This window comes from Bos indicus x Bos taurus, chromosome 2 (genome assembly GCF_003369695.1).
Source record: "Bos indicus x Bos taurus breed Angus x Brahman F1 hybrid chromosome 2, Bos_hybrid_MaternalHap_v2.0, whole genome shotgun sequence".
Lineage (NCBI taxonomy): Eukaryota > Metazoa > Chordata > Mammalia > Artiodactyla > Bovidae > Bos > Bos indicus x Bos taurus.
The window spans coordinates 95,259,429-95,279,543 of NC_040077.1; the positions used below are offsets into that span (position 1 = coordinate 95,259,429).

The following is a 20,115-nucleotide window of genomic DNA, read 5'->3' on the forward strand; positions in this document are numbered from 1 at the left end:
AGATTTCACAATCATTTTTTAAAATGCCTTCTTTGCTCCTATTTTTCCCTGCTAGGTCTTCCACAGGCCTATTTTTAGAACAACTTCCTCAGAATATAGAAAAGCCCATATTCTCCAACTGTGACATGGATTCCTTCCACTAGTTTAGTTGATAAAATCTGGATGGGAAACTGAGCTTAGCTCACAGGGCTTTGCTGACAGACAGCGAATTCCTACAGGCTCCTCCAAGCCCTTAGTCGCAGGGGACTTCTACTCTATGCATGAACTTCAATGGTGTAAAGGCTGCAAAGGTTTAAGAAACAAATAAGGCTTGATTCAGAGAAGGTGTCGTTGGTGTCTCGGAAGCCAGGGATAGGGCCCAGACTGGGGCCTTAAGCCCAAAGTGGGTAGGTTGTTAGGTCCTAATAACAGGCTGGTATTCCTATGCCCCAGTTAGGAACTCTGCCAGGGACTGTCTCAACACGGGGCATGAGCTGCCAAGGCCAACTGAGAGGATTGAATCAAAACCAGCAAAATCAAAATGCGCTATCCCAAAGAATTACCAAAGACCTCCATCTCAACACATTTTCGGGAGAGGCTTCCTGGGACTTAATCTGATCCACTACCTCCTTGGAAGTCACCCAGTGTAACTGATGACAGACAGGCTGTCCTTACTGTGACAGATCCCAAACATATGCAGTGTGATGAACAGCCATACCGCACTCTGAGCAAATCAGAGTCATAGGTACCTATGAAAATCCATATTTTTAAGAATCAAAACTAAGAACATAATAGCAAATCTTCTACATTTAAATGCGGCTTTGTTTCGTATGTTTCTCAGACTCTGAGATGCTCTGAAAATGACCTTAAGAAAACCTCTCAAACTGCAGATGTCCAGGCCTTCCCCCAAAGAATGTGATTCAGGTTTGGGAGGAGATTCAGAAAAGTGTCTTTTTAAAAAGCACACTTGGTCATTCTGATTCAGGTGGTCATTTGTTTGCACCCTGAGTAACACTACACACAGCTTCTGTGTACATTTAAGAGTCAATTTCTATTGTGGGGCCCTGCGTCAGGAAGATTTCCCTGGAGAAGGGAATGGCTATCCATGCCAGTATTCTTGCCTGGAGAATCCCATGGACAGAGGAGCCTGGCAGGCTACAGTCCATGGGGTCATGACTGAGTGACTAACAATTCTATTGGGGGAGGGATAATTATATTGCATAATCAAAACCCACCTATATTGTAGCGGGAAAAATTTATATTTGGTATTCTATAATCCTGACTGTCTAAGATTCATCAAGTAGTTATTTTATTATTATTTTATTATTGCACATGTGTCTTAGAAACATTCAAGTGGGTGTGTATATGGCTGACACATATTACACAATACACACAAAGCAGTCACTGACCTACTGCCTGGCAGATCACAGTGTTTAAAAAATGAGGATGTTCTGGAAACTTCCATGTCATCCTATAGTTTTCTAACTGTACCAAGGAAACCAGGAAAAAAACCACAACCATTCTCTTAGTAGCAGTATCTTAAATAATGCTGAAAATGGACACCATCCAACTGGGATATAGTGATACTACAAAGGTATGTAGGAGGGGAGGAGGAGAGAGGAACTTATGGGATGATGGGCCAGGTCTTTGGGATAGAACCAGAGAGAAGTCCAATACGGGCTTGGGAGCTACTTTCTAATACCAGATACTAGGAGGCATAGAGGCGGGAGAAAGAAAAGAGGAAAAAAGAATAAATAGGAACAAAAATGAAAAGAAAAACATAAAGATTGGGAACAGAAAGATATTAAAAGTTCCATGAACCAAAGATAAGATTCAAATTTTGGCCATTCATTAATATAGTCATATTAACATGAGAAATAGAGTGTGGTTAGATATTTCTAAGCAGGAATAGAAAATGACTTTGTATGGATGTGACACTGAGTCAACTCATTTAAGATTTCCAGTGGCAAATCTTTTTTTGTTTCCATGAGCTCACCAGAGGATGTACGATTAGATGCTTATTTCTTACAGCCTGGGCTCTTTGAAAGTTAATCCCATTACCATGTACTTCTCAGAACAGTCTGCAGACTTAACCTTAAGAACATAGTATGGTGTAGAAATGCAGAAAATATATTATCATTGCTTTGTCTCTTAGTGTCTGTTAATGATGATTTTTTAAAAACTAGTTTCACAGAGACTCAAGTACATTTCCATCTTCATGAAGGGACCTTGACTTTCTGCTTACAAGACCAGGCCTCCAGAAGTAGTTGCTTCAAGGAACAGAATCAAGCCCAGCAAACAGTAATGTCTCATCGCTGTTGTATCTAAGGAGTGGCCACAGATTTGCTGGTAGCTGTTTCCTGTGTTTAGTTCTGCAGACCCAATTTCCTGCAAACTTTCATTTTGATCACATAGGAGACTTTGCTGGCAACAAAATAATTGCTTCCTTCTCTTTATGAAGTCATTTGCCTACCCTGTAGCTCTGCAGTGATGGACAGAGAACTGCTTGACTGACTGCTTCCCCGTTCCCCCTCCTTAAGTCCTGAGGTTAGCCACCTACTCTCCTATCCACGGTCCCCATGTCGCTCATCTTCTTTGCACTTCAAGTCTTTTCTTGTGAAATGACAGAATGCACTTATTCACATTAAAGTACAGATCATGGATAGAGTTACCTCCTCCTGGCTGGCTAAAATTTTAAAATAGAGAAGTGTTTAGGCAAATAAAATGATTTTAATAGTGGAATATCAGGTGCCTGAAAGCCAATTGGAAGAATATTTTGGGGGCTGAATCGTGTGTATATGTGCATATACATGTGGTGGGCAGGGAATCCCAGGAAACATGCCATGAAGTTAAACACATCTTTGATGCCATGTTTCATGGCATGCATTTGTTTCTAGGCATTGATTGTTGATTGAGGGACACAAGGAAAGGGTGATTTCCTTGATGCGGTCAACGCATGATGTTCAAGGCTCCATTCTCAGAATAATGGCATGACCTGGCCATGAGCCCGTCCACTGAGAGCGCCTTTCCATGAGGGAAGATGGGTGTCCCAAGGATGGGAAAGCAAGGCAGAGAATGCACTCTCACTCCACTCATGGCTGCATTATCTTCTTCCTCCTAAGAGACCTCTGGGTCCTTAAGTAACTTCCCAGTCATCAAATCAGTCTTTATTAAATTTTCACATGCACTTAGTCTTAGATTCAATTTGAAATGTGCTCCAAGGAGCATCATATGGACTAAATAATTAGCTAAAGAGAAATGGCACAGAATAGATTTTAGAGAATGGCACAGAATGATGCCTCTCCAATACTGCCAGTAGTAATTGAGTCTTACAATGTAACACAATTATGTGAATTTTTTATTTTTGAGTTATACATTTATTGTCAATTATACTTAAAGGGGAAACAGTCAAATCAGTGTTTTTACTTAGGACAAAGGCAATTTTTGCCTAGGACAAAGCTAAAATAGGTGTTTAAGATTTTAAAAATGGGGTTGACTTGAAGAAAAATATTAAGGAAGTATTTGTGCAAGGATATCACAAGAATCTCGAAGGCCATATTCAAGCGACTAAAGTTTAAGAAGCATGGCCAAGGCTAGTTGATCATTACTGCATATCAACAACCCTGGGTTGCCCCTTGTTCTGCAAAGGGTGTGCTGTATGACACTGGGAGGGTAAAAAACCTCTCCGAGCACCAGTATGTGCATGCGTGCCTGCCAAGTTGCTCTTTGCAACCCCATGGACTGCAGCCTGCCAGGCTTCTCTGTGCATAGGATTCTCTAGGCAAGAACACTGGAGTGGGTTGCCATTTCCTCCTCTAGGAGCACCAGTATACTCAAACACAATGGTGGCATTAAAAGAGATCACCAAGGTCTGTTCCAATTCTAGCAAGTGATGATTTATCTACACTATAGGTTACCATCTGTGACTAAAGGGAAGGAAACTGGGAAATTAAGTCATTGTTGTCAATGGGGATGTCATGGCTAGACATGCAGAAGCAGCAATTTGGTTCTTGGGTCACCAAAGAAGAGTAAGGGGTAGAGGAAAATCCAGAGTAAGAAGACCAACGCTATGTGCCAACGCTGTCCCCTGGACCTTCACAAAGTCACATGCCCTCCATCTGTGGGCCCTCTATCAAAGTCACATGTCCTCTATCTATTGAGTCCCAGTGTCTCTGTTTAGGCAAAGGGCCATGGTAGTGAATGATACCTATGCCGTTATCATGCAGTCTTGTTGCATGGCTCCTATGCAATGTATGTGAAGGGAAAGTTCTAATCAAATATAAATCTTGTTCTCCACTACCTCTTGTAGATCTTTGTTGTTTCAGTATTTTTAAATATAGTGGGGTGGTATCTAACCATATAATGGTTAAGCAGGATTTTTAAAACAATAGGTTACATTCAAGTGAGTCAATACTGATAGTTTTGAACAGCAGGGATAAAAGGTTTAATGCTGAAGAAGGAATCACCAATTGGTTCATAATGGGTAACCCCCAAAACCTTCATCATTCACCAATCACCTCAAAATCCTCTTTCAATTAAAAGTTTTAAACATGTCCTCTTCTAAACCTATAATCCTAAGTAGAAGATGAGCTAGCTATACTAAATTATTTATCCGTTCCACTGAGCTTTGCTTTTTACAAGGCTCCTTTCTATTAGCACAGAATTTCCAATCAAATATGTAACCTCAGATTAGAGCTGTCACAAAACCTATTCACTTTACTCCCCAGGTTACCCAGGGTACACTTTGTGATTACTGCCTGTGAAATTAGAATTATAGTTACTTTTTGCACTTACTAAGTTATCAAGCTTGCTTTCTTGATCTGTGAGTTGAGGAGGAGATAAACATTGGTAGAGGGAAACACAAAGAACTTGTAATTTACAAATAGGGAGGATGTAACAGAGGAAGTAGAATCACTCACTGTTAGGACTGGAGTCATTTAGTGTTGGGTCAGACAACCTGACAGTCTGTACTCATACCTGAATTTATGTTATATGATAAAAACAGATGCTTAAAAGTGTTGTGAAGTGGGTAATGTATTTTTAGACATATTTTAAACAAAAGTTATATCTCTAAATATGGAAAATTCAGTCATCTAGAATATTCAGACTAAGAAAGACTCATAATACTGGTGGTGGTGGTTTAGTCACTAAGTCATGTCCAACTCTTGTGACCCATGGATTGTAGCCTGCCAGGCTCCTCTGTCCATGGGATCCTCCAGGCAAGAATACTCGAGTGGGCTGCCATTTCCTTCTCCAGGGGATCTTCCTGTCCCAGGGATTGAACCCAGGTCTCCTGCATTGTAGGCAGATTCTTTACCAATCGAGCTATGAGGGAAGTCCTATACAGATGTCCATCAACAGAAAATTGGATTAAAGATTTACTGAGCATGGCCCTACACATCTGAACAAGACCCAGTTTTCCCCCTTAGTCAGTCTCTCCCATCAGGAAGCTTTCATAAGCCTCTAATCCTTCTCCATCAGAGGGAAGACAGACTGAAAATCACAATCACAGAAAACTAACCAATCAGATCACATGGACCACAGTCTTGTCTAACTCAATGAAACTATGAGTCACGCCGTGTAGGGCCACCCAGTTTGAACAGGTCATGGTGGAAAGTTCTGACAAAACATGGACCACTGGAGAAGGGAATGGCAAACCACTTCAGTATTCTTTCCTTTAGAACCCCATGAACAGTATGAAAAGGCAAAAAGATAGGACTCTGAAAGGTGAACTCCCCAGGTCGGTAGGTGCCCAGGAGATGCTACGGGAGATGAGTGGAGAAATAACACCAGAAAGAATGAAGAGATGGAGCGAAAGCAAAAACAACACCTAGTTCTGGATGTGACTGGTGATGGAAGTGAAGTCCGAAGCTGTAAAGAGCGATACTGCATAGAAACCTGGAATGTTAAGTCCATGAATCAAAGCAAATTGGAAGTGGTCAAACAGGAGATGGCAAGAGTCAATGTCGATATTTTAGGAATCAGCGAACTAAAATGGGCTGGAATGGGTGAATTTAACTCAAATGACCATTATATCTACTACTGTGGGCAGGAATCCCTTAGAAGAAATGGAGTAGCCATCATAGTCAACAAGAGTCTGAAATGCAGTACTTGGATGCAATCCCCAAAATGACAGAATGACCTCTGTTCATTTACAAGGCAAACCATTCAATATCACAATAATCCAAGCCTATGTCCTGACCAGTAATGCTGAAGAAGCTGAAGTTGAATGGTGCTATGAAGACCTACAATACCTTCTAGAACTAACACCCCCAAAAGATGTCCTTTTCATTATAGGGGACTGGAATGCAAAAGTAGGAAGTTACCTGGAGTAACAGGCAAATTTGGCCTTGGAGTACAGAATGAAACATGGAAAAAGCTAATGGAGTTTTGCCAAGAGAACGCACTGGTCATAGCAACCACCCTCTTCCAACAACACAAGATAAGACTCTACACATGGACATCATCAGATGGTTAATACCAAGATCAGATTGATTATATTCTTTGCAGCCAAAGATGGAGAAGCTCTATACAGTCAGCAAAAATAAGACCAGGAGCTTGACTGTGGCTCAGATCATGAACTCCTTATTGCCAAATTCAGACTTAAATTGAACAAAGTAAGGAAAACCACTAGACCATTCAGGTATGACCTAAATCAAATCCCTTATGATTATACAGTGGAAGTGACATACAGATTCAAAGGGTAGATCTGATAGAGTGGCTGAAGAACTACGGATGGAGGTTCGTGACATTGTACAGGAGGCAGTGATCAAGACCATCCCCAAGAAAAAGAAATGCAAAAAGGCAAAATGGTTGTCTGAGGAGGCCTTACAAATAGCTATGAAAAGAAGAGAAGTGAAAGGCAAAGAAGAAAAGGAAAAATATACCCATTTGAATACAGAGTTCCAAAGAATAGCAAGGAGAGATAAGAAAGCCTTCCTTGGTGATCAGTGCAAAGAAATAGAGGAAAACAACAGAATGGGAAAGACTAGAGATCTTTTTGAGAAAATTAGAGATACCAAGGGAACATTTCATGTAAAGCTGGGCTCAATAAAGGACAGTGATAGTATGGACCTAACAGAAGCAGAAGATATTAAGAGGTGGCAAATACTCAGAAGATCTATACAAACAAGATCTTCACGACCCAGATAATCATGATGGTGTGATCACTCACCTAGAGCCAGACATCCTGGAATGCGAACTCAAGTGGGCCTTAGGAAGCATCACTACGAACAAAGCTAGTGAAGGTGATGAAATTCCAGTTGAACTATTTCAAATCCTAAAGGATGAAGCTTGAAAGTGCTGCACTCAAAATGCCAGCAAATTTCGAAAACTCAGCAGTGGCCACAGGACTGGAAAAGGTCAGTTTTCATTCCAATCCCAAAGAAAGTCAATGCCAAAGAATGCTCAAACTACCACACAATTGCACTCATCTCATACCCTGGCAAAGTAATGCTCAAAATTCTCCAAGGCAGGCTTCAATGAACTGTGAAATTCCAGATGTTCAAGCAGGATTTAGAAAAGGCAGAGGAACCAGAGATCAAACTGCCAACATCCGCTGGATCATTGAAAAAGCAAGAGAATTCCAGAAACACATCTACTTATGCATTATTGACTATGCCAAAGCCTTTGACTGTGTGGATCACAACAAACTGTGGAAAATTCTTAAAGAGATGAGAATAACAGGTCGCCTGACCTGCCTCTTGGGAAACCTGTATGCAGGTCAAGAAGCAACAATTAGAACTGGACATGGAACAACAGACTGGTTCCAAATGGGGAAAGGAGTACGTCAAGGCTGTATATTGTCACCCTGCTTATTTAACTTATATGCAGAGTACATCATGAGAAATACCGGTCTGGATGAAGCACAAGCTGAAATCAAGATTGCAGGGAGAAATATCAATAATCTCAGATATGCAGATGACACCACCCTTATGGCAGAAAGTGAAGAAGAACTCAAGAGCCTCTTGATGAAAGTGAAAGAGGAGAGTGAAAAACTTGGCCTAAAACTCAACATTCAGAAAACTAAGATCGTGGCATCTGGTCCCATCACTTCTTGGCAAATAGATGGGGAAACAGTGGAAACAGTGGCACACTTTATTTTGGGGGGCTTAAAAAATCACTGCAGATGGTGATTGCAGCCATGAAATTAAAAGACACTTGCTCCTTGGAAGAAAAGTTATGACCAACCTAGACAGCATATTAAAAAGCAGAGACGTTACTTTGCCAACAAAGGTCCGTCTAGTCAAAGCTATAGTTTTTCCAATAGTCATGTATGGATATGAGAGTTGGACTCTAAAGAATGCTGAGCACCGAAGAATTGATGCTTTTGATCTGTAGTGTTGCAGAAGACTCTTGAGAGTCCCTTGGACTGCAAGGAGATCCAACCAGTCCATCTTAAAGGAAATCAGTCTTGAACATTCAATGGAAGGACTGATGTTGAAGCTGAAACTCCAGTACTTTGGCCACCTAATGTGAAGAACTGACTCATTTGAAAAGACCCTGATGCTGGGAAAGATTGAAGGCAGGAGGAGAAGGGGACAACAGAGGATGATATGGCTGGAAGGCATCACAGACTCAATGAACATGAGTTTGAGCAAACTCTGGGAGTTGGTGCTGGACAGGGAGGCCTGGTGTGCTGCAGTCTGTGGGGTCACAAAGAGTCAGACACGACTGAGTGACTGAACTGAACCGAGAATATTTAATTATGTAAACCATCTCCTTTCCTTATGGCAAAAAGATTACAGTTACCAGCTTCCCCTCTTATTATCTCAGCACAGTGATGCTGTCGCCCACTTGAAATGTTCAATTTGATATGCTTTGACATGTGAGGCTCATTCTTACAGAAAAATAAGTCTTGTTCTAAGTAATACAGCAATGTTATCCTATCCTTCCTTGAACAAACTGACTTCTAAGCCAATGACTTTGGTTATGAGATGGTTGAATGACTTCACAAGTCATGGATCTACTAAATGACCAGAGAACCAGGAGGTAGGGCCAAGGACTCTGGGCCCAGTGTTTTTTTCCCACCGGAGCCTGTAGTTTTTTGTCAGAAGGCTTTGAGTTGCCTGGTTGCCTTGTTGCCCAGCTCACCTGCCTACTTGAAAGATGTGGGCGCAGATGTTTACAATGGTCACAACCATTTTCCTGACCCCTGAAGCATCTACTGTTCTTTCCCCTTCAGTTTTATTAGATGGAGGTCACAATCATTCAGTTTCCCTTCCCAGCTCACTGCAACACTCTTCACACCCATGTTCCTGTTCAGAGACATGCCTGCGCCCACGCAGCAAGTTCAGTCACTATAGTCACGATCTTCAATGGGAAAATAGAAAACTCTCTCATGAGATTCATCGGAGGAGGGATAGAAGTGATTTGCCATTGTTATTTGTTTCTGTAAACTGAAGTGTGAAAGGAAAGCTTGAGAGCCCTGTGGCCTTGGTAGGTGACAAGTGAGGGGTTCGCTGTTGCTCCCAGTTAACGATAGCACTTTTTTCAGAGATTTGCTCTCTGAGGGGTCCCAGGATTCTAACATCAACTAGGTTCTCTGCCTTCCTGCTAATGTGGATGTTCTTTCCTGGAAGTGTATGGAAGAAAAATTTTAGAAAGTATTGTTTTCTATTCTGAGACTCTTTCCCAGGCTCTCCAGCTCCTCCTTTTCAGTGCTGGAGGCTGCTTATGCTTGCACCTACCTTCCTGTACTATGCCTAGCCACACACATGGCTCTATCTCTGGTGAGCCATCTCGTCCCCACTTTGTCATTGATCTTCCCCTTCAATTTATATTGACTCTCCGACCCCTTACCTCAATGATTCCTTCTCACTCACCTCTGTCCTTCTTCCTTCCTCCCTCCACCAACTGCTTCAAGTTATCGTTTCCAAAGCTGCTGTATTTAATGCCATCACATAACAATCTTTCCCCTTCTCTCACCAAATAAACTGCTTTCAATAAGTTGCTTCTAACCCCCAAAACAAATAACATCCCACAATCCACTTCGTTCTAAAATATTGCTTTTCATAACTTCCAACCATTTGCCGTCTTCCTCTCCTTGAAGAAATAAACTGCCTTCAGTGTTCCTTCATATTTGGGATCTGAGCTACCTCACTGAAACCATAAAATACACACACACACGTGCGCGTACACACACACACCCAACAGCCTCCCAAAACGAAGAAAAATGATCTAATACAATCTTTCACTTTCCTTTTCTCTCTCTGAGAAAGAAAACTCTCATGAGGCATATAAGGGCCCATTTTAGTCTCTTTGAGGATTTTTTTTTTCTCTCCAATGAAATAAGCTAAGGAGAAATACAGTAAGGCATTCCAAGGCCAAACACATTCTACTGTTTATTACACATATTACATTCTTAAATAAAAATGCGTCACATAACATTTTTTGCATAGATATCTTACAATATACCAATTTAAAAAAGAATTATGAAACAGACCAGTAACAAAAATAAATTTTTTCTTCATTAATAATTTTGTAACATTAACATACCACCATCATATAATACAAATAATAGTTTTAAATCTTAAGACTTTTGTACAGCAAAAAAACTTGACAAAGTAATATATTTATATATATATATATATAAAAAGCTTAAAAAAAATAAAATGTCAAAAAAAGGCATAACCGAGGGCTATAAGACTGGGTACTTCTGTGATATATTATAAATACCAGAGAAGGCCTGAGAGCATGTGACCGAGGGAGGTGGGGGAGGGGTGGGGGCTGGGAGTAGGTCTCTCCAAACACACTTGTTAGACACATCTGGCAAAAGAAAATGTATAGTGCAAAAACAAAGTTCTTCAAGCAACTGTTAAGAGGATAAGAGAGATTTGAAAGAAAAGTGGTGGTGGCTAGGAAGCCATGTGGTGGGAGGAGGGAGGGGGTGACAAGAGAGAAGGAGTTTGGGGAGATTTATGGAAAGGAAGGGGGAGGCTTCAAAAACATTAAACATTTATTTTTGCCTCTGTGTTATCAAGGAGATCTTGGCCATAACAGGTGTATTTTTCCTCCCTGGAATGAAGCAGAAGTGAAAGATAAATTCAACTAAGTCTGGGTTCAGATTGAAAATGCATGCTGAGAAAAACAAAAATAAAAAAGCTTGAGGACCAGCCGATGAGCCCCAAAGCCTTTCAGGACCGAGATCTGCAGAAATCATTCTGCCTGGAGTCCAAAGGCCTAGGGTTAAAATGTCCCCTCTCCCCACCCTCAGCCCCTCCCCTCTATGTGGAACTCCCAGTGTGTTTTCAATATACTGGCAATTATAAGCATCCATCCCCCCAAAAGATATTAGGCACTGGTGGCTACTCCTCGTAAACGTCAGTAGCCTAACTGTTTTCCTTCTGCGAAGGTACATTAGGTACACGTGCACACGTGTCTAGCTGCATGCACACATACCACCCTCATTATTCTGGTGTGGGGTCCTTTTTTATGGCAGTAGACAGAAGCTGGAGTCAAAGCAGTTTACGATTCCAAAGCTCACAGTTGAAAAAAAATTGTATAAACAGTCCCCAACAAAGAACGCATCAACGTCCCCTCGTGACTGCTGAGAGGGAGCCCTGTTTGAAAAAGAGTATCTCGTTTGGGATATTCGTGAAGTGACAGCCTGGGATTTCTCTCTCCATTTTTGATACCTGTTTCCCGAGCACTTATACGTAAATGCAAAACACCTGAAGAATACAGTACTATCTTGGAAGGGTGCACATAAGAAAGTTAAATTACAGCTTTATTTTTCCCTTTACTGGGATCCATTAGGAACCAACAGAGGAGATTTAAGCGAGTGTTAAAAGTAAGAGAAAACCCTGAAGCCTCAGGCAGTTAGTCATGGGATCTCACATTTACAAGGAGTTTTTGCTTCCTTTGACACATTTTCGTTGTTCCATCTCAAGTATTTCCAAAGATCCTCACTGAGGAAAGTAGACCATCAAAGAGGCATTGATGTATACTCAGAACAGCCCCTCTAGTTTTCAAACTGAGATATCACCATGTTTACCGAAACACATCCAGAGCTGGAATGCAAATTCTCTCCTCCTGCCTCCACCCCCGACTTGGCAGTGGCCACTTCAGGAAGATGCCAGGAAAGTGTCCCCAGGTAGATGTCAACCAGGTTCTACTTAATGAATTTTCACTTTGGCAAAGATCTGGGTGCAAAACTGTAGCCAGAAATGCTGGACCTCATAAGATTTTTTTTTTTAAAGAAACAATGAACCTGGTTTTTGTAGTTAATATGTTGCATCTCCGACTTTCCCAACCTTCCTTCTCCTAAAACCAACTCATGCAAAAGAGAAGCCATTTTGCACTTTGCACTGTATTTTATATTTTATGAAGTGACTTCCATACAGGAAACCATTATGAACCAGTAACATTAATCACCAAGTCCTGTTGTTCTTGCCATTTGAGTTCACGTCTTTTGACTTTGCCATAGAATTCAGGAGTTGGGGCTATAGGCAGACATCCTGAATGCACTGGGTGAGCCGCCCTGCAAGTCCCATTTACTTCCCCTTTGATGCAAATAGACATGGCTAATCTGGAAGCTTATCCCAAACTGAAGTCCTTAAAAAAAATCTTCTCTGGCTTCTAGATTCAAAGATTTTTTTTTTAACATAGGAATCAGTTCTACTAATCATGCGTGAGGTTGGCTGTCTTTTTTACCCTGTTATCGTCAGGCAATCAAAGATGTAAAAAGGGCACAAGAGGTGCAGGAGGGGTGGACAAGGGATACTTGAAGGGCTTTGTAAGGAAGAGCACAGAGAGGAGAAGGAAATGGTCAGCATGAAGTTCATTTTGGGGGGTCTCCGATATATTTATAAAACGCAGCTTTGTCATGGAATCCAAACATCTCTTTTTCTGGACATAATACTCATCAACCACCAGGCATTAAGCTGGGCCAATGAACCATCAGTGGGGCAGGAGGCCAGTAGCTAGGAGCAGCATTATAATTTCAGGTTTCCACATCTTTGACTTACAGTCATGTGGTAGGAGAAAGAAGCACAAATTGAAATAAAAAAAAAACTGTCAATGGCTTCGAAACACTCTTTTTCTATACATTACACTCTGAACCCTGGATAAAGCGTGCTTCGGAGGACCACTACAAGAAACACCATGACAGGTTTTTCCTTTCAAATTGGAGATATCCTGGAATGCTGGGAGTTACCAATTTAAATGAGACAATGGTTTAATATGTTTCAACTGTCCACTAAAGCACTGCTTTGAATAACCTGTCCTCTTGGAAGCAAACTAGCTTCAGGTTATTTCCCAGAAAGCCTGTTCACTCCAGCAGGCTCCTTCCAACCATCTCTGCCATTTCAGAGAGGATGGATACTTGATAACATGCCCAAATGACTACCGCTCTCCCCACCCCACAACAGACAGGACTGGTTAGCGTTCAGAGGTGTCAATCGGGCTACACAAGAACAGTTTCAAAGCCATACGCTTAGCACCCACCAAATTCTCAGGCCAATTCTCGGTCAACAAATGCTTGGAGCCAGCAAGCCCCACCATCAAGGTTCAGTGCGCCCTGCTTGGAGAAAGGTCAGGAGCAGATTACAAAGGACCTCACTGATATAAAAGAGAGGAGAATTGCCCAATATTTCAGACACTGATGAAGACCCAAGGGCCTTTGTTCTGTCACATTCAAATGAGATCTTTTCAAGACCATAGATGACAACGGGGAGCGAACAAGCAATGATTACTCTTTTGCATTTTTTTAAACTTTCTTTTTAATAGAGCCTTGCATTGGTCAGTTCAAAAATTAAATTAAGTATTATAAACCCTTAATAATAGCATTTCGAGAGGCAAGAGCAGCTCCAGCGGGGGAGAGAACATTTGTAAATCGTGGCAGCCACGGCTAATGCCATCACTGGGACTGTGCGTGCAGTCATGCTGGAGGCTGCTCTAGAAAGGGAAATCAACAAACCAACAAAATCTGGGGTGTCTAAAGTTTCGTCTAGTGCACTGACTGGAGGCGCTACAGTTTAATACAGCTGAGGTTCAAGGTCCCTCACACATCCTTCATCCAGAAAGGATGAACCACACATTCAAATATAATCCCATGGTCCGCCCTGATGGACTGGCTACAAACGCACTCAAATGCAGTCGAGAACTACGAGATTGTCAGCAAGCAGTGCTCCAGAAATGTTTCTAAGTCATGTCTAGTTTTAAATCTTTGGAATAAAACTGATTTTTTAAAATACCCTCTGACTAACATATACATAATTGCCTCTGGCAAATGGGCAGATTTTGTGTGTGTGTTTAGGGTGGTTTTTCTTTTTTGTTTTTGGTCTAAATTGAAAAAAGGAAAAAAGAGAAAGAAAACTTGAAGGGCCAGACCTCAGAATGCCCCAAGTGTCCAACTGGCAGCTACAGCATTTGTGATAAGGAGGCTCCTCTGCCCTCAGACGAGTAGTTTCAACATTTCAGTGAAATCAAAGTTTGCAGAAAGCTGAGAAACCAAATGCCAAGGATCTTGAAGTTTGCTGTCATAAATGAATCTGTGTTTCTTATATTTCCTTTCAAAGACTTCAGTTTTGCATCCCAAATAGGTATGGGGTGGCATTTTAACAGTCAATGAGTCAAACAGTCAAAGGAGGGCAGGAGAGGAGCCAGCTGGTATGAAGGAGCAGCAACCATGGGCGGACCAAATGCCATTTTTGTTTTTTTAGACGTGTCTTGAAGGGATGGTCCCAGAATATACAAAATATACAATCTGCCCTAATAACCACCCCACTTGCTTGCATAGGCCATTTAATGGTCCTAAAGGCAGTCTTTGGAGTTGAGGCCAGTGCCAACTAGCTAAGAATGCGGGTAGATGATGGAGACCGATACTGGATGTGTGTGGGGGATGGAAAGTGAGGCATGGAACCCCCTCGGAGTCAGCTTGCAGAGTAAAAGTGAGGCCTCTGTTGATCCCAGGTGCTCTAGGGCACAAGTCATGGTGGGCCTAGCCAAAAAAATTAAAAAATCAGAAATATGTCTCTCCTTTTACACAGACCATGAGAGAAATATCTCAACCCTTTCCTTAAATGTCCACCCTTTATTCCCACAACAGCATTTTGAATTGTGTGTTTTAACAAGTGGGGTGACATGACTCAGTGGGTATGAGACAGGAAGAGAGGGTGATGGTTTTTGAAGCCACTAGACTTGGGAGGCATCCTCCGTTCTCCCCATTCCTGGAAAGAGGGATATTTTTGGCTTTTTTTGTCAGGTCATAACCCAGAGTTACGTTCAATATGCAGCTGCCCTTTGAGACTAGCGACATCTACGCTGAAACTGGTTGTTAGGGTAGCAGTGACACACAGCACGGGGTTGATCACTATGAGCTGAGGTCAGGATGCCTCAGGGGGGATGAAAAAAGTGTGATGTCCCATCTGATTGGCTGCTTCGAGAGCTGGACATCCAGGTGACGAGAGAGAGAGAGTCCTGGAGAGGTTTAGTCCATGGAGAAAAGATAAAACATTTAAGCTTCCAAATAAGCTTTTCAAGTTTTCGTTAGCAAAAAACAGAGAGATTAAAAAGAAAAAATCTAGCACTGGCAATAAGGTGAGGCTCAAGGGATACACTGTGATTGATCATCAAGGACTTTATTCTCTTGGCCACTTTGCAGTCATGCTAGAAGTTTCCAGAATCCCTAGTGCATATGGTGTGCAAGAGTCAAAAAGTAAGAAAAGAACACTCTTCCCTGGAGACCTGGAGAGTGAAGTCTAGAGAAATGCAGGCCAGAAAGGTGTAAGGTGTTATTCCGGAGTCTGCCGCCGCTAAGGCCGTTGGTATCGACTGGAAAGATCTCAATAGTACTAAGAACCAAAACTGATCAACAGTTCTGTGAGGAAGTCGGACGCACGGAATAGTAGGACTTTTCACACACAAAGGACAAATAAACCGAGAGTTAATTTTGGCTACCAAACTGCAATTTGGTTTGCTAGGTCATTTTCCCCCAACTATTGAAAAAGAAACATTAGTGCTACACATATGCAACTTTAAGACGTTGTATTCTCCTATCAAGTTGCACTGAGAAGCAAGTTAAATAAGCCCCTCTTACTGCCGTCCACCTGTAGAGACGTCACATCCATTTTCTTTGATTTCCATTGGCAACAGCGGGAAATAATTCCAATAGCGCTGAAGTAAGCAGCCAGACTGCCTTGCTGAGTTCACCTGGTTTCTTTCTTCTTCTTCTTCTACCATCTGGCTAGGGCAAGGCATAAAGATAGACGTATATATTTTAAATATAGCTGAGTGCATGACTGTGTGTGTGTGTGTCTATGTGTGAGTGCGTGTGTGTGTGTGTGTGTCTGTGTGTGTGTGTACACAGAGGTTTAATAAGTGAGAACTTTCTTCTGCGAGGCAATGGGTCCCCGCCTGAAGTCCAGCCCCCTGCCTCGTGGCATTTCCTTCAGACAACGGCCAGCCGACGCCATGGCAACTCTGGCCTTCAGGTTTTTTAGATATGTCTCTTCATATGGAGGGCGAGGTGGTCAGACCTGGAAAAACACCTAGAGAAGATAAGAAAAACAAGGATATTACAGAGATCTGCATAAAGAACTCAACTTCCATCACCCCTTAGAAAATGAATTAGCCCTAAAAGAGAGAGAGAGGCAGTGCATGTGTACTGGGAAACGAGGTATACAGGGCAGGTGAGCTCAGCAGTCAGAATGCTTGGGTTCACCTCCTGCAATAGCTGTGTGATGGAGCAACTTAACCTCTCAGTGTCTTAAGTCTTAGTTGCTTAGTTCTGTCTGACTCTTTGCGACCCCACAGACTGTAGCCCATCAGGCTCCTCTGTCCATGGAATTCTCCAGGCAAGAATACTGGAGTAGGTAGCCATTCCCTTCTCCAGGGAATCTTCCTGATGCAGGGATCCAACCCGGATCTCCTGTACTGCAGGCAGATTACCATCTGAGCCATTAGGGAAGCCTGGTATCTTAATTCCTCCTCAATAAAATGCGGAAAATTGAGAGCACTTATTTCATAGATTGGTTGTGAGGATTAAGTGAGATGATCTATGTAAAGTGCTTAGAAAATTGCCCAGCCAATGGTAAAATCTTGATTAATATTAAATATTATTATTGCGATTGTCATCATTAAAGAAGAAACAAATGTAAAAGTGTTTTGGAAATAATGTGTGTCATGCTCATACACTACAAAGAACGATTAGCCTGTACTATCAAATGATGACACTCTTAACATTTCAACACCCAGATTTCAGTCTTAAGTTTTACAATGGAAGCCCAGAAATGCTGCCTGTGATATCTGCAGGTCTATATGGGCACTCCACATTCAAAGGGAGGAAAAGCTCATGTTTATTAATAATGGTGTCATATGCAGGCATGTGCTTGGTGTTTCTCCAGTACTACCCTAGACTCAATGGACATAAATTTAAGCAAACTCCGGGAGAGAGTGAAGGACCTGGAAGCCTGGCATGTTGCAGTCTATGGGGTCGCAAAGAGTCAAACACAACTTAGCGACTGAACAGAAACAACAACAATATCCTCAGATTTACCATGGTAAATCTTCACACTCTTTTCGTGGGCATTCATGTGGTAGGGACCCTGAGGCTGGGGTCACACAGCCAATGAGTGGCAGTCGTGGGGTGAGAAGCCAGGCAGATGTCTAAACCCATTCTTTGAACGGTTTCTGGAACCCAAGGTTGGCCACTGAATCCCTTTGTCAACCTCAGAGTGAAAGCAGTGGCTGTTTTCACTCCTTCCCTTCTTTAACACCACCCACTTGATTTTGCCCTGGGTGGTAACTCTTCCACATTCTCAGCTGTATGCGGCTAACCCACCTCCTAAGGCTGAAGTGATGGCCACAGTCATCTGCTTAGTGACAGTCATGTGATCCACAAAGGTCAATGAGAGCAAGTTCTGGGACATTTGCTGAAACTATTGGAAGAGAGACGCTCTCTTTCCACTGGGGCTTAGACACTAAGATAGGAGCTGTGGGTGTCCATGCGGGGGAAAGAGCCTATTTGAGAATGAAATTAACAGAGAAAAACAGGCGAAGGGGTAGGAAGGAAGAGAGTTTCTAGTCCTAAGGACAACATCTAAGCACCTGGACTCAGCCAAGTGTGAAGACAAATCGAATTCTGTTCGTCTTAGTTATAGGAGCTAATAAAAAACCCTGGAAGCTAACTCAGGACTGAGTCAGGGTTCTCTACTTATAGAGTGGCCATTTCTGCATCTCCAAGGCCTACATACAGTCTCAGGTTCTTGGGCTGGAATCCCAGGGAAGTCAGTGCGTCAGACAGCAGTCATTCTGAGTTCTGGGTGTGAGTTCTCCCTTAGATCCAGCTCTAGACACTGGTCTCCATCCTACCTGGGAGAAAGTTCCCAGGTCCCCTGAGACACTTCCTGAGACATCCTTCCAGTTCAAAACTCTAGCTGGTATGTTAGTAAGCTGTTCTGCTCAGGTCAGCAAGGGTTCCTGTTCAGGGCAGAATTTCCCTGTATTTGTTCATTCCTAAAACAAAGAAAGAGAAAACCCCTGGCCCTATCTGCTGACCCCAGCACTCTCCACGCACTGTTTGTGTTCATTTCTCAGATACACATGCCGGATAGAACCTCAAGAAAATGAAGCAAAATAGAACAAAGTAAAATGAAAAAAAAAATTATCATAACAGGAAAAATAAGAGTAGAAAGTGATCTAATTCAGTAACATATTGAATAACAGTAATTCTAACCATAACTGCTTATTTGGGGCTCTGATTTTGGTATAAGCAAGATACTTGAATAATTCCTTGGCATAGCATCTAAAGGGGATTTGATTTACTATAGAAGAGTGATAAATTTTCTTTAAAAGCAAGTACTTGATGTCACCGGTATAAGAAAAAGCAGTACAGCCTGCAGGGAATTTAGTGTTTGTCCTGTGCCGAGGGCACACTTAGTACTATCCACTGCCTCTTCTCTTTCTTTCCCTTTCTCCTTTCCCTCTTCCTTTCTTCCTTCTCTCCTTCCTTCATCTCAACAGCGTAGAGAAAGAAGATCTAAGTCGGGAAGTTCTTTTTGTAGGTATTTCTCTGAAATTAACATTCTTACAAGAACTCTATAAAGAAGGTACCATTCTTAGCCCCATTACCAGATGAGATATTCATCAAAAAGAAGCAAAGCCAAAATCTGAACCCAAGTAGCCTTGACTCCAGAGCCCATGCTTTCAGCCATACCCAGTTCTCAGGCTGAGCAGAAGGTCAAGCTGAACTGTCCGTTTAAAGAACTGGTAGTAGTCACAATTGATGGACGGTCTTCCCCAAATACCTGCACCTCATCCCCAGAACTTGTGAATATGTTATGTTCAAAGGCAAAGGGGAATTAAGGTTGTGGGTGGAATTAATTTGCTGGTTAGCTGACTTTCAAATGGGAAGCTTACTCTGGATTATCTGGGTAGACCCAATGTCACTGCAAGGGTCTTTAAAAATGGAAAAGGGAATTAAAAGAGAAAACCAGAGAGAAGGACTCAATAGCTTTGATGATGAAGAAATGGGGTCAGGAGCCAAGGAACATGTACAAAGCTGAAAGCTGGAAAAGGCAAGGAAATGGGTTCTTCCCTTGAGCCTCAGGAAGGGAATGGAGAGCAACCCACATCTTGATTTTACCCCCAGGGAGATCTGTGTTGGACTTCTAACCCAAGGAACTGTAAAATGATAAATCTGTAAAGATAAATAAGGGTGATACTAAACTTGTGACAACTGGCAACGTCAGCAACTAGAAAATGAATCCAGAAGTTAATCTGGTCAAGCCTGAGCAGCAAGGCTCTGCAAGAAAGCCACAGAGCATGTACCAAGAACTCTGTGTGTTCAAAAGAGGCAAGCAGGGATTCGAGATGGTAAGGAGCAAAGCAGAAGTCTTTGCTACTAGTACAAAATCTTTCTCTTTTCTTTTCCACATCCTGAGAACATACGGGACAACAGTATTTTTAAAAAATTAATTAATGAATTAATTTTTGGCTGTCCTGGGTCTTTGCTGCTGCACGTGGGCTTTCTCTAGTTGCAGCAAATGGGAGCTACTCTCTAGTTGAGGTATGCAGGTTTCTTACTGCGGTAGCTTCCCTTTTTGCAGAGCACGAGCATTACTAGGTTTCATGGGGCTCAGGAGCTGCTTCATGGCATGTGGAAATCTTTCCAGACCAGAGATTGAACCCATGTCT

At 42.1% G+C, this 20,115-nt stretch overlaps 1 protein-coding gene across 4 annotated transcripts in view; it reads right to left on the reverse strand.

The window, feature by feature from the left end:
- Positions 1-10,296: 10,296 nt before the first annotated feature.
- The window catches only part of KLF7 (Kruppel like factor 7), a 105,114-nt gene continuing 95,295 nt past the window's right edge, over positions 10,297-20,115 (reverse strand). For all 4 annotated transcript variants that reach the window (XM_027565530.1, XM_027565512.1, XM_027565521.1 and 1 more), the window contains one exon: positions 10,297-16,469. In XM_027565530.1, the coding sequence (XP_027421331.1) occupies positions 16,418-16,469 (52 nt within the window). In that variant the 3' untranslated portion in view covers positions 10,297-16,417. The remainder of the gene's footprint in view (positions 16,470-20,115) is intronic.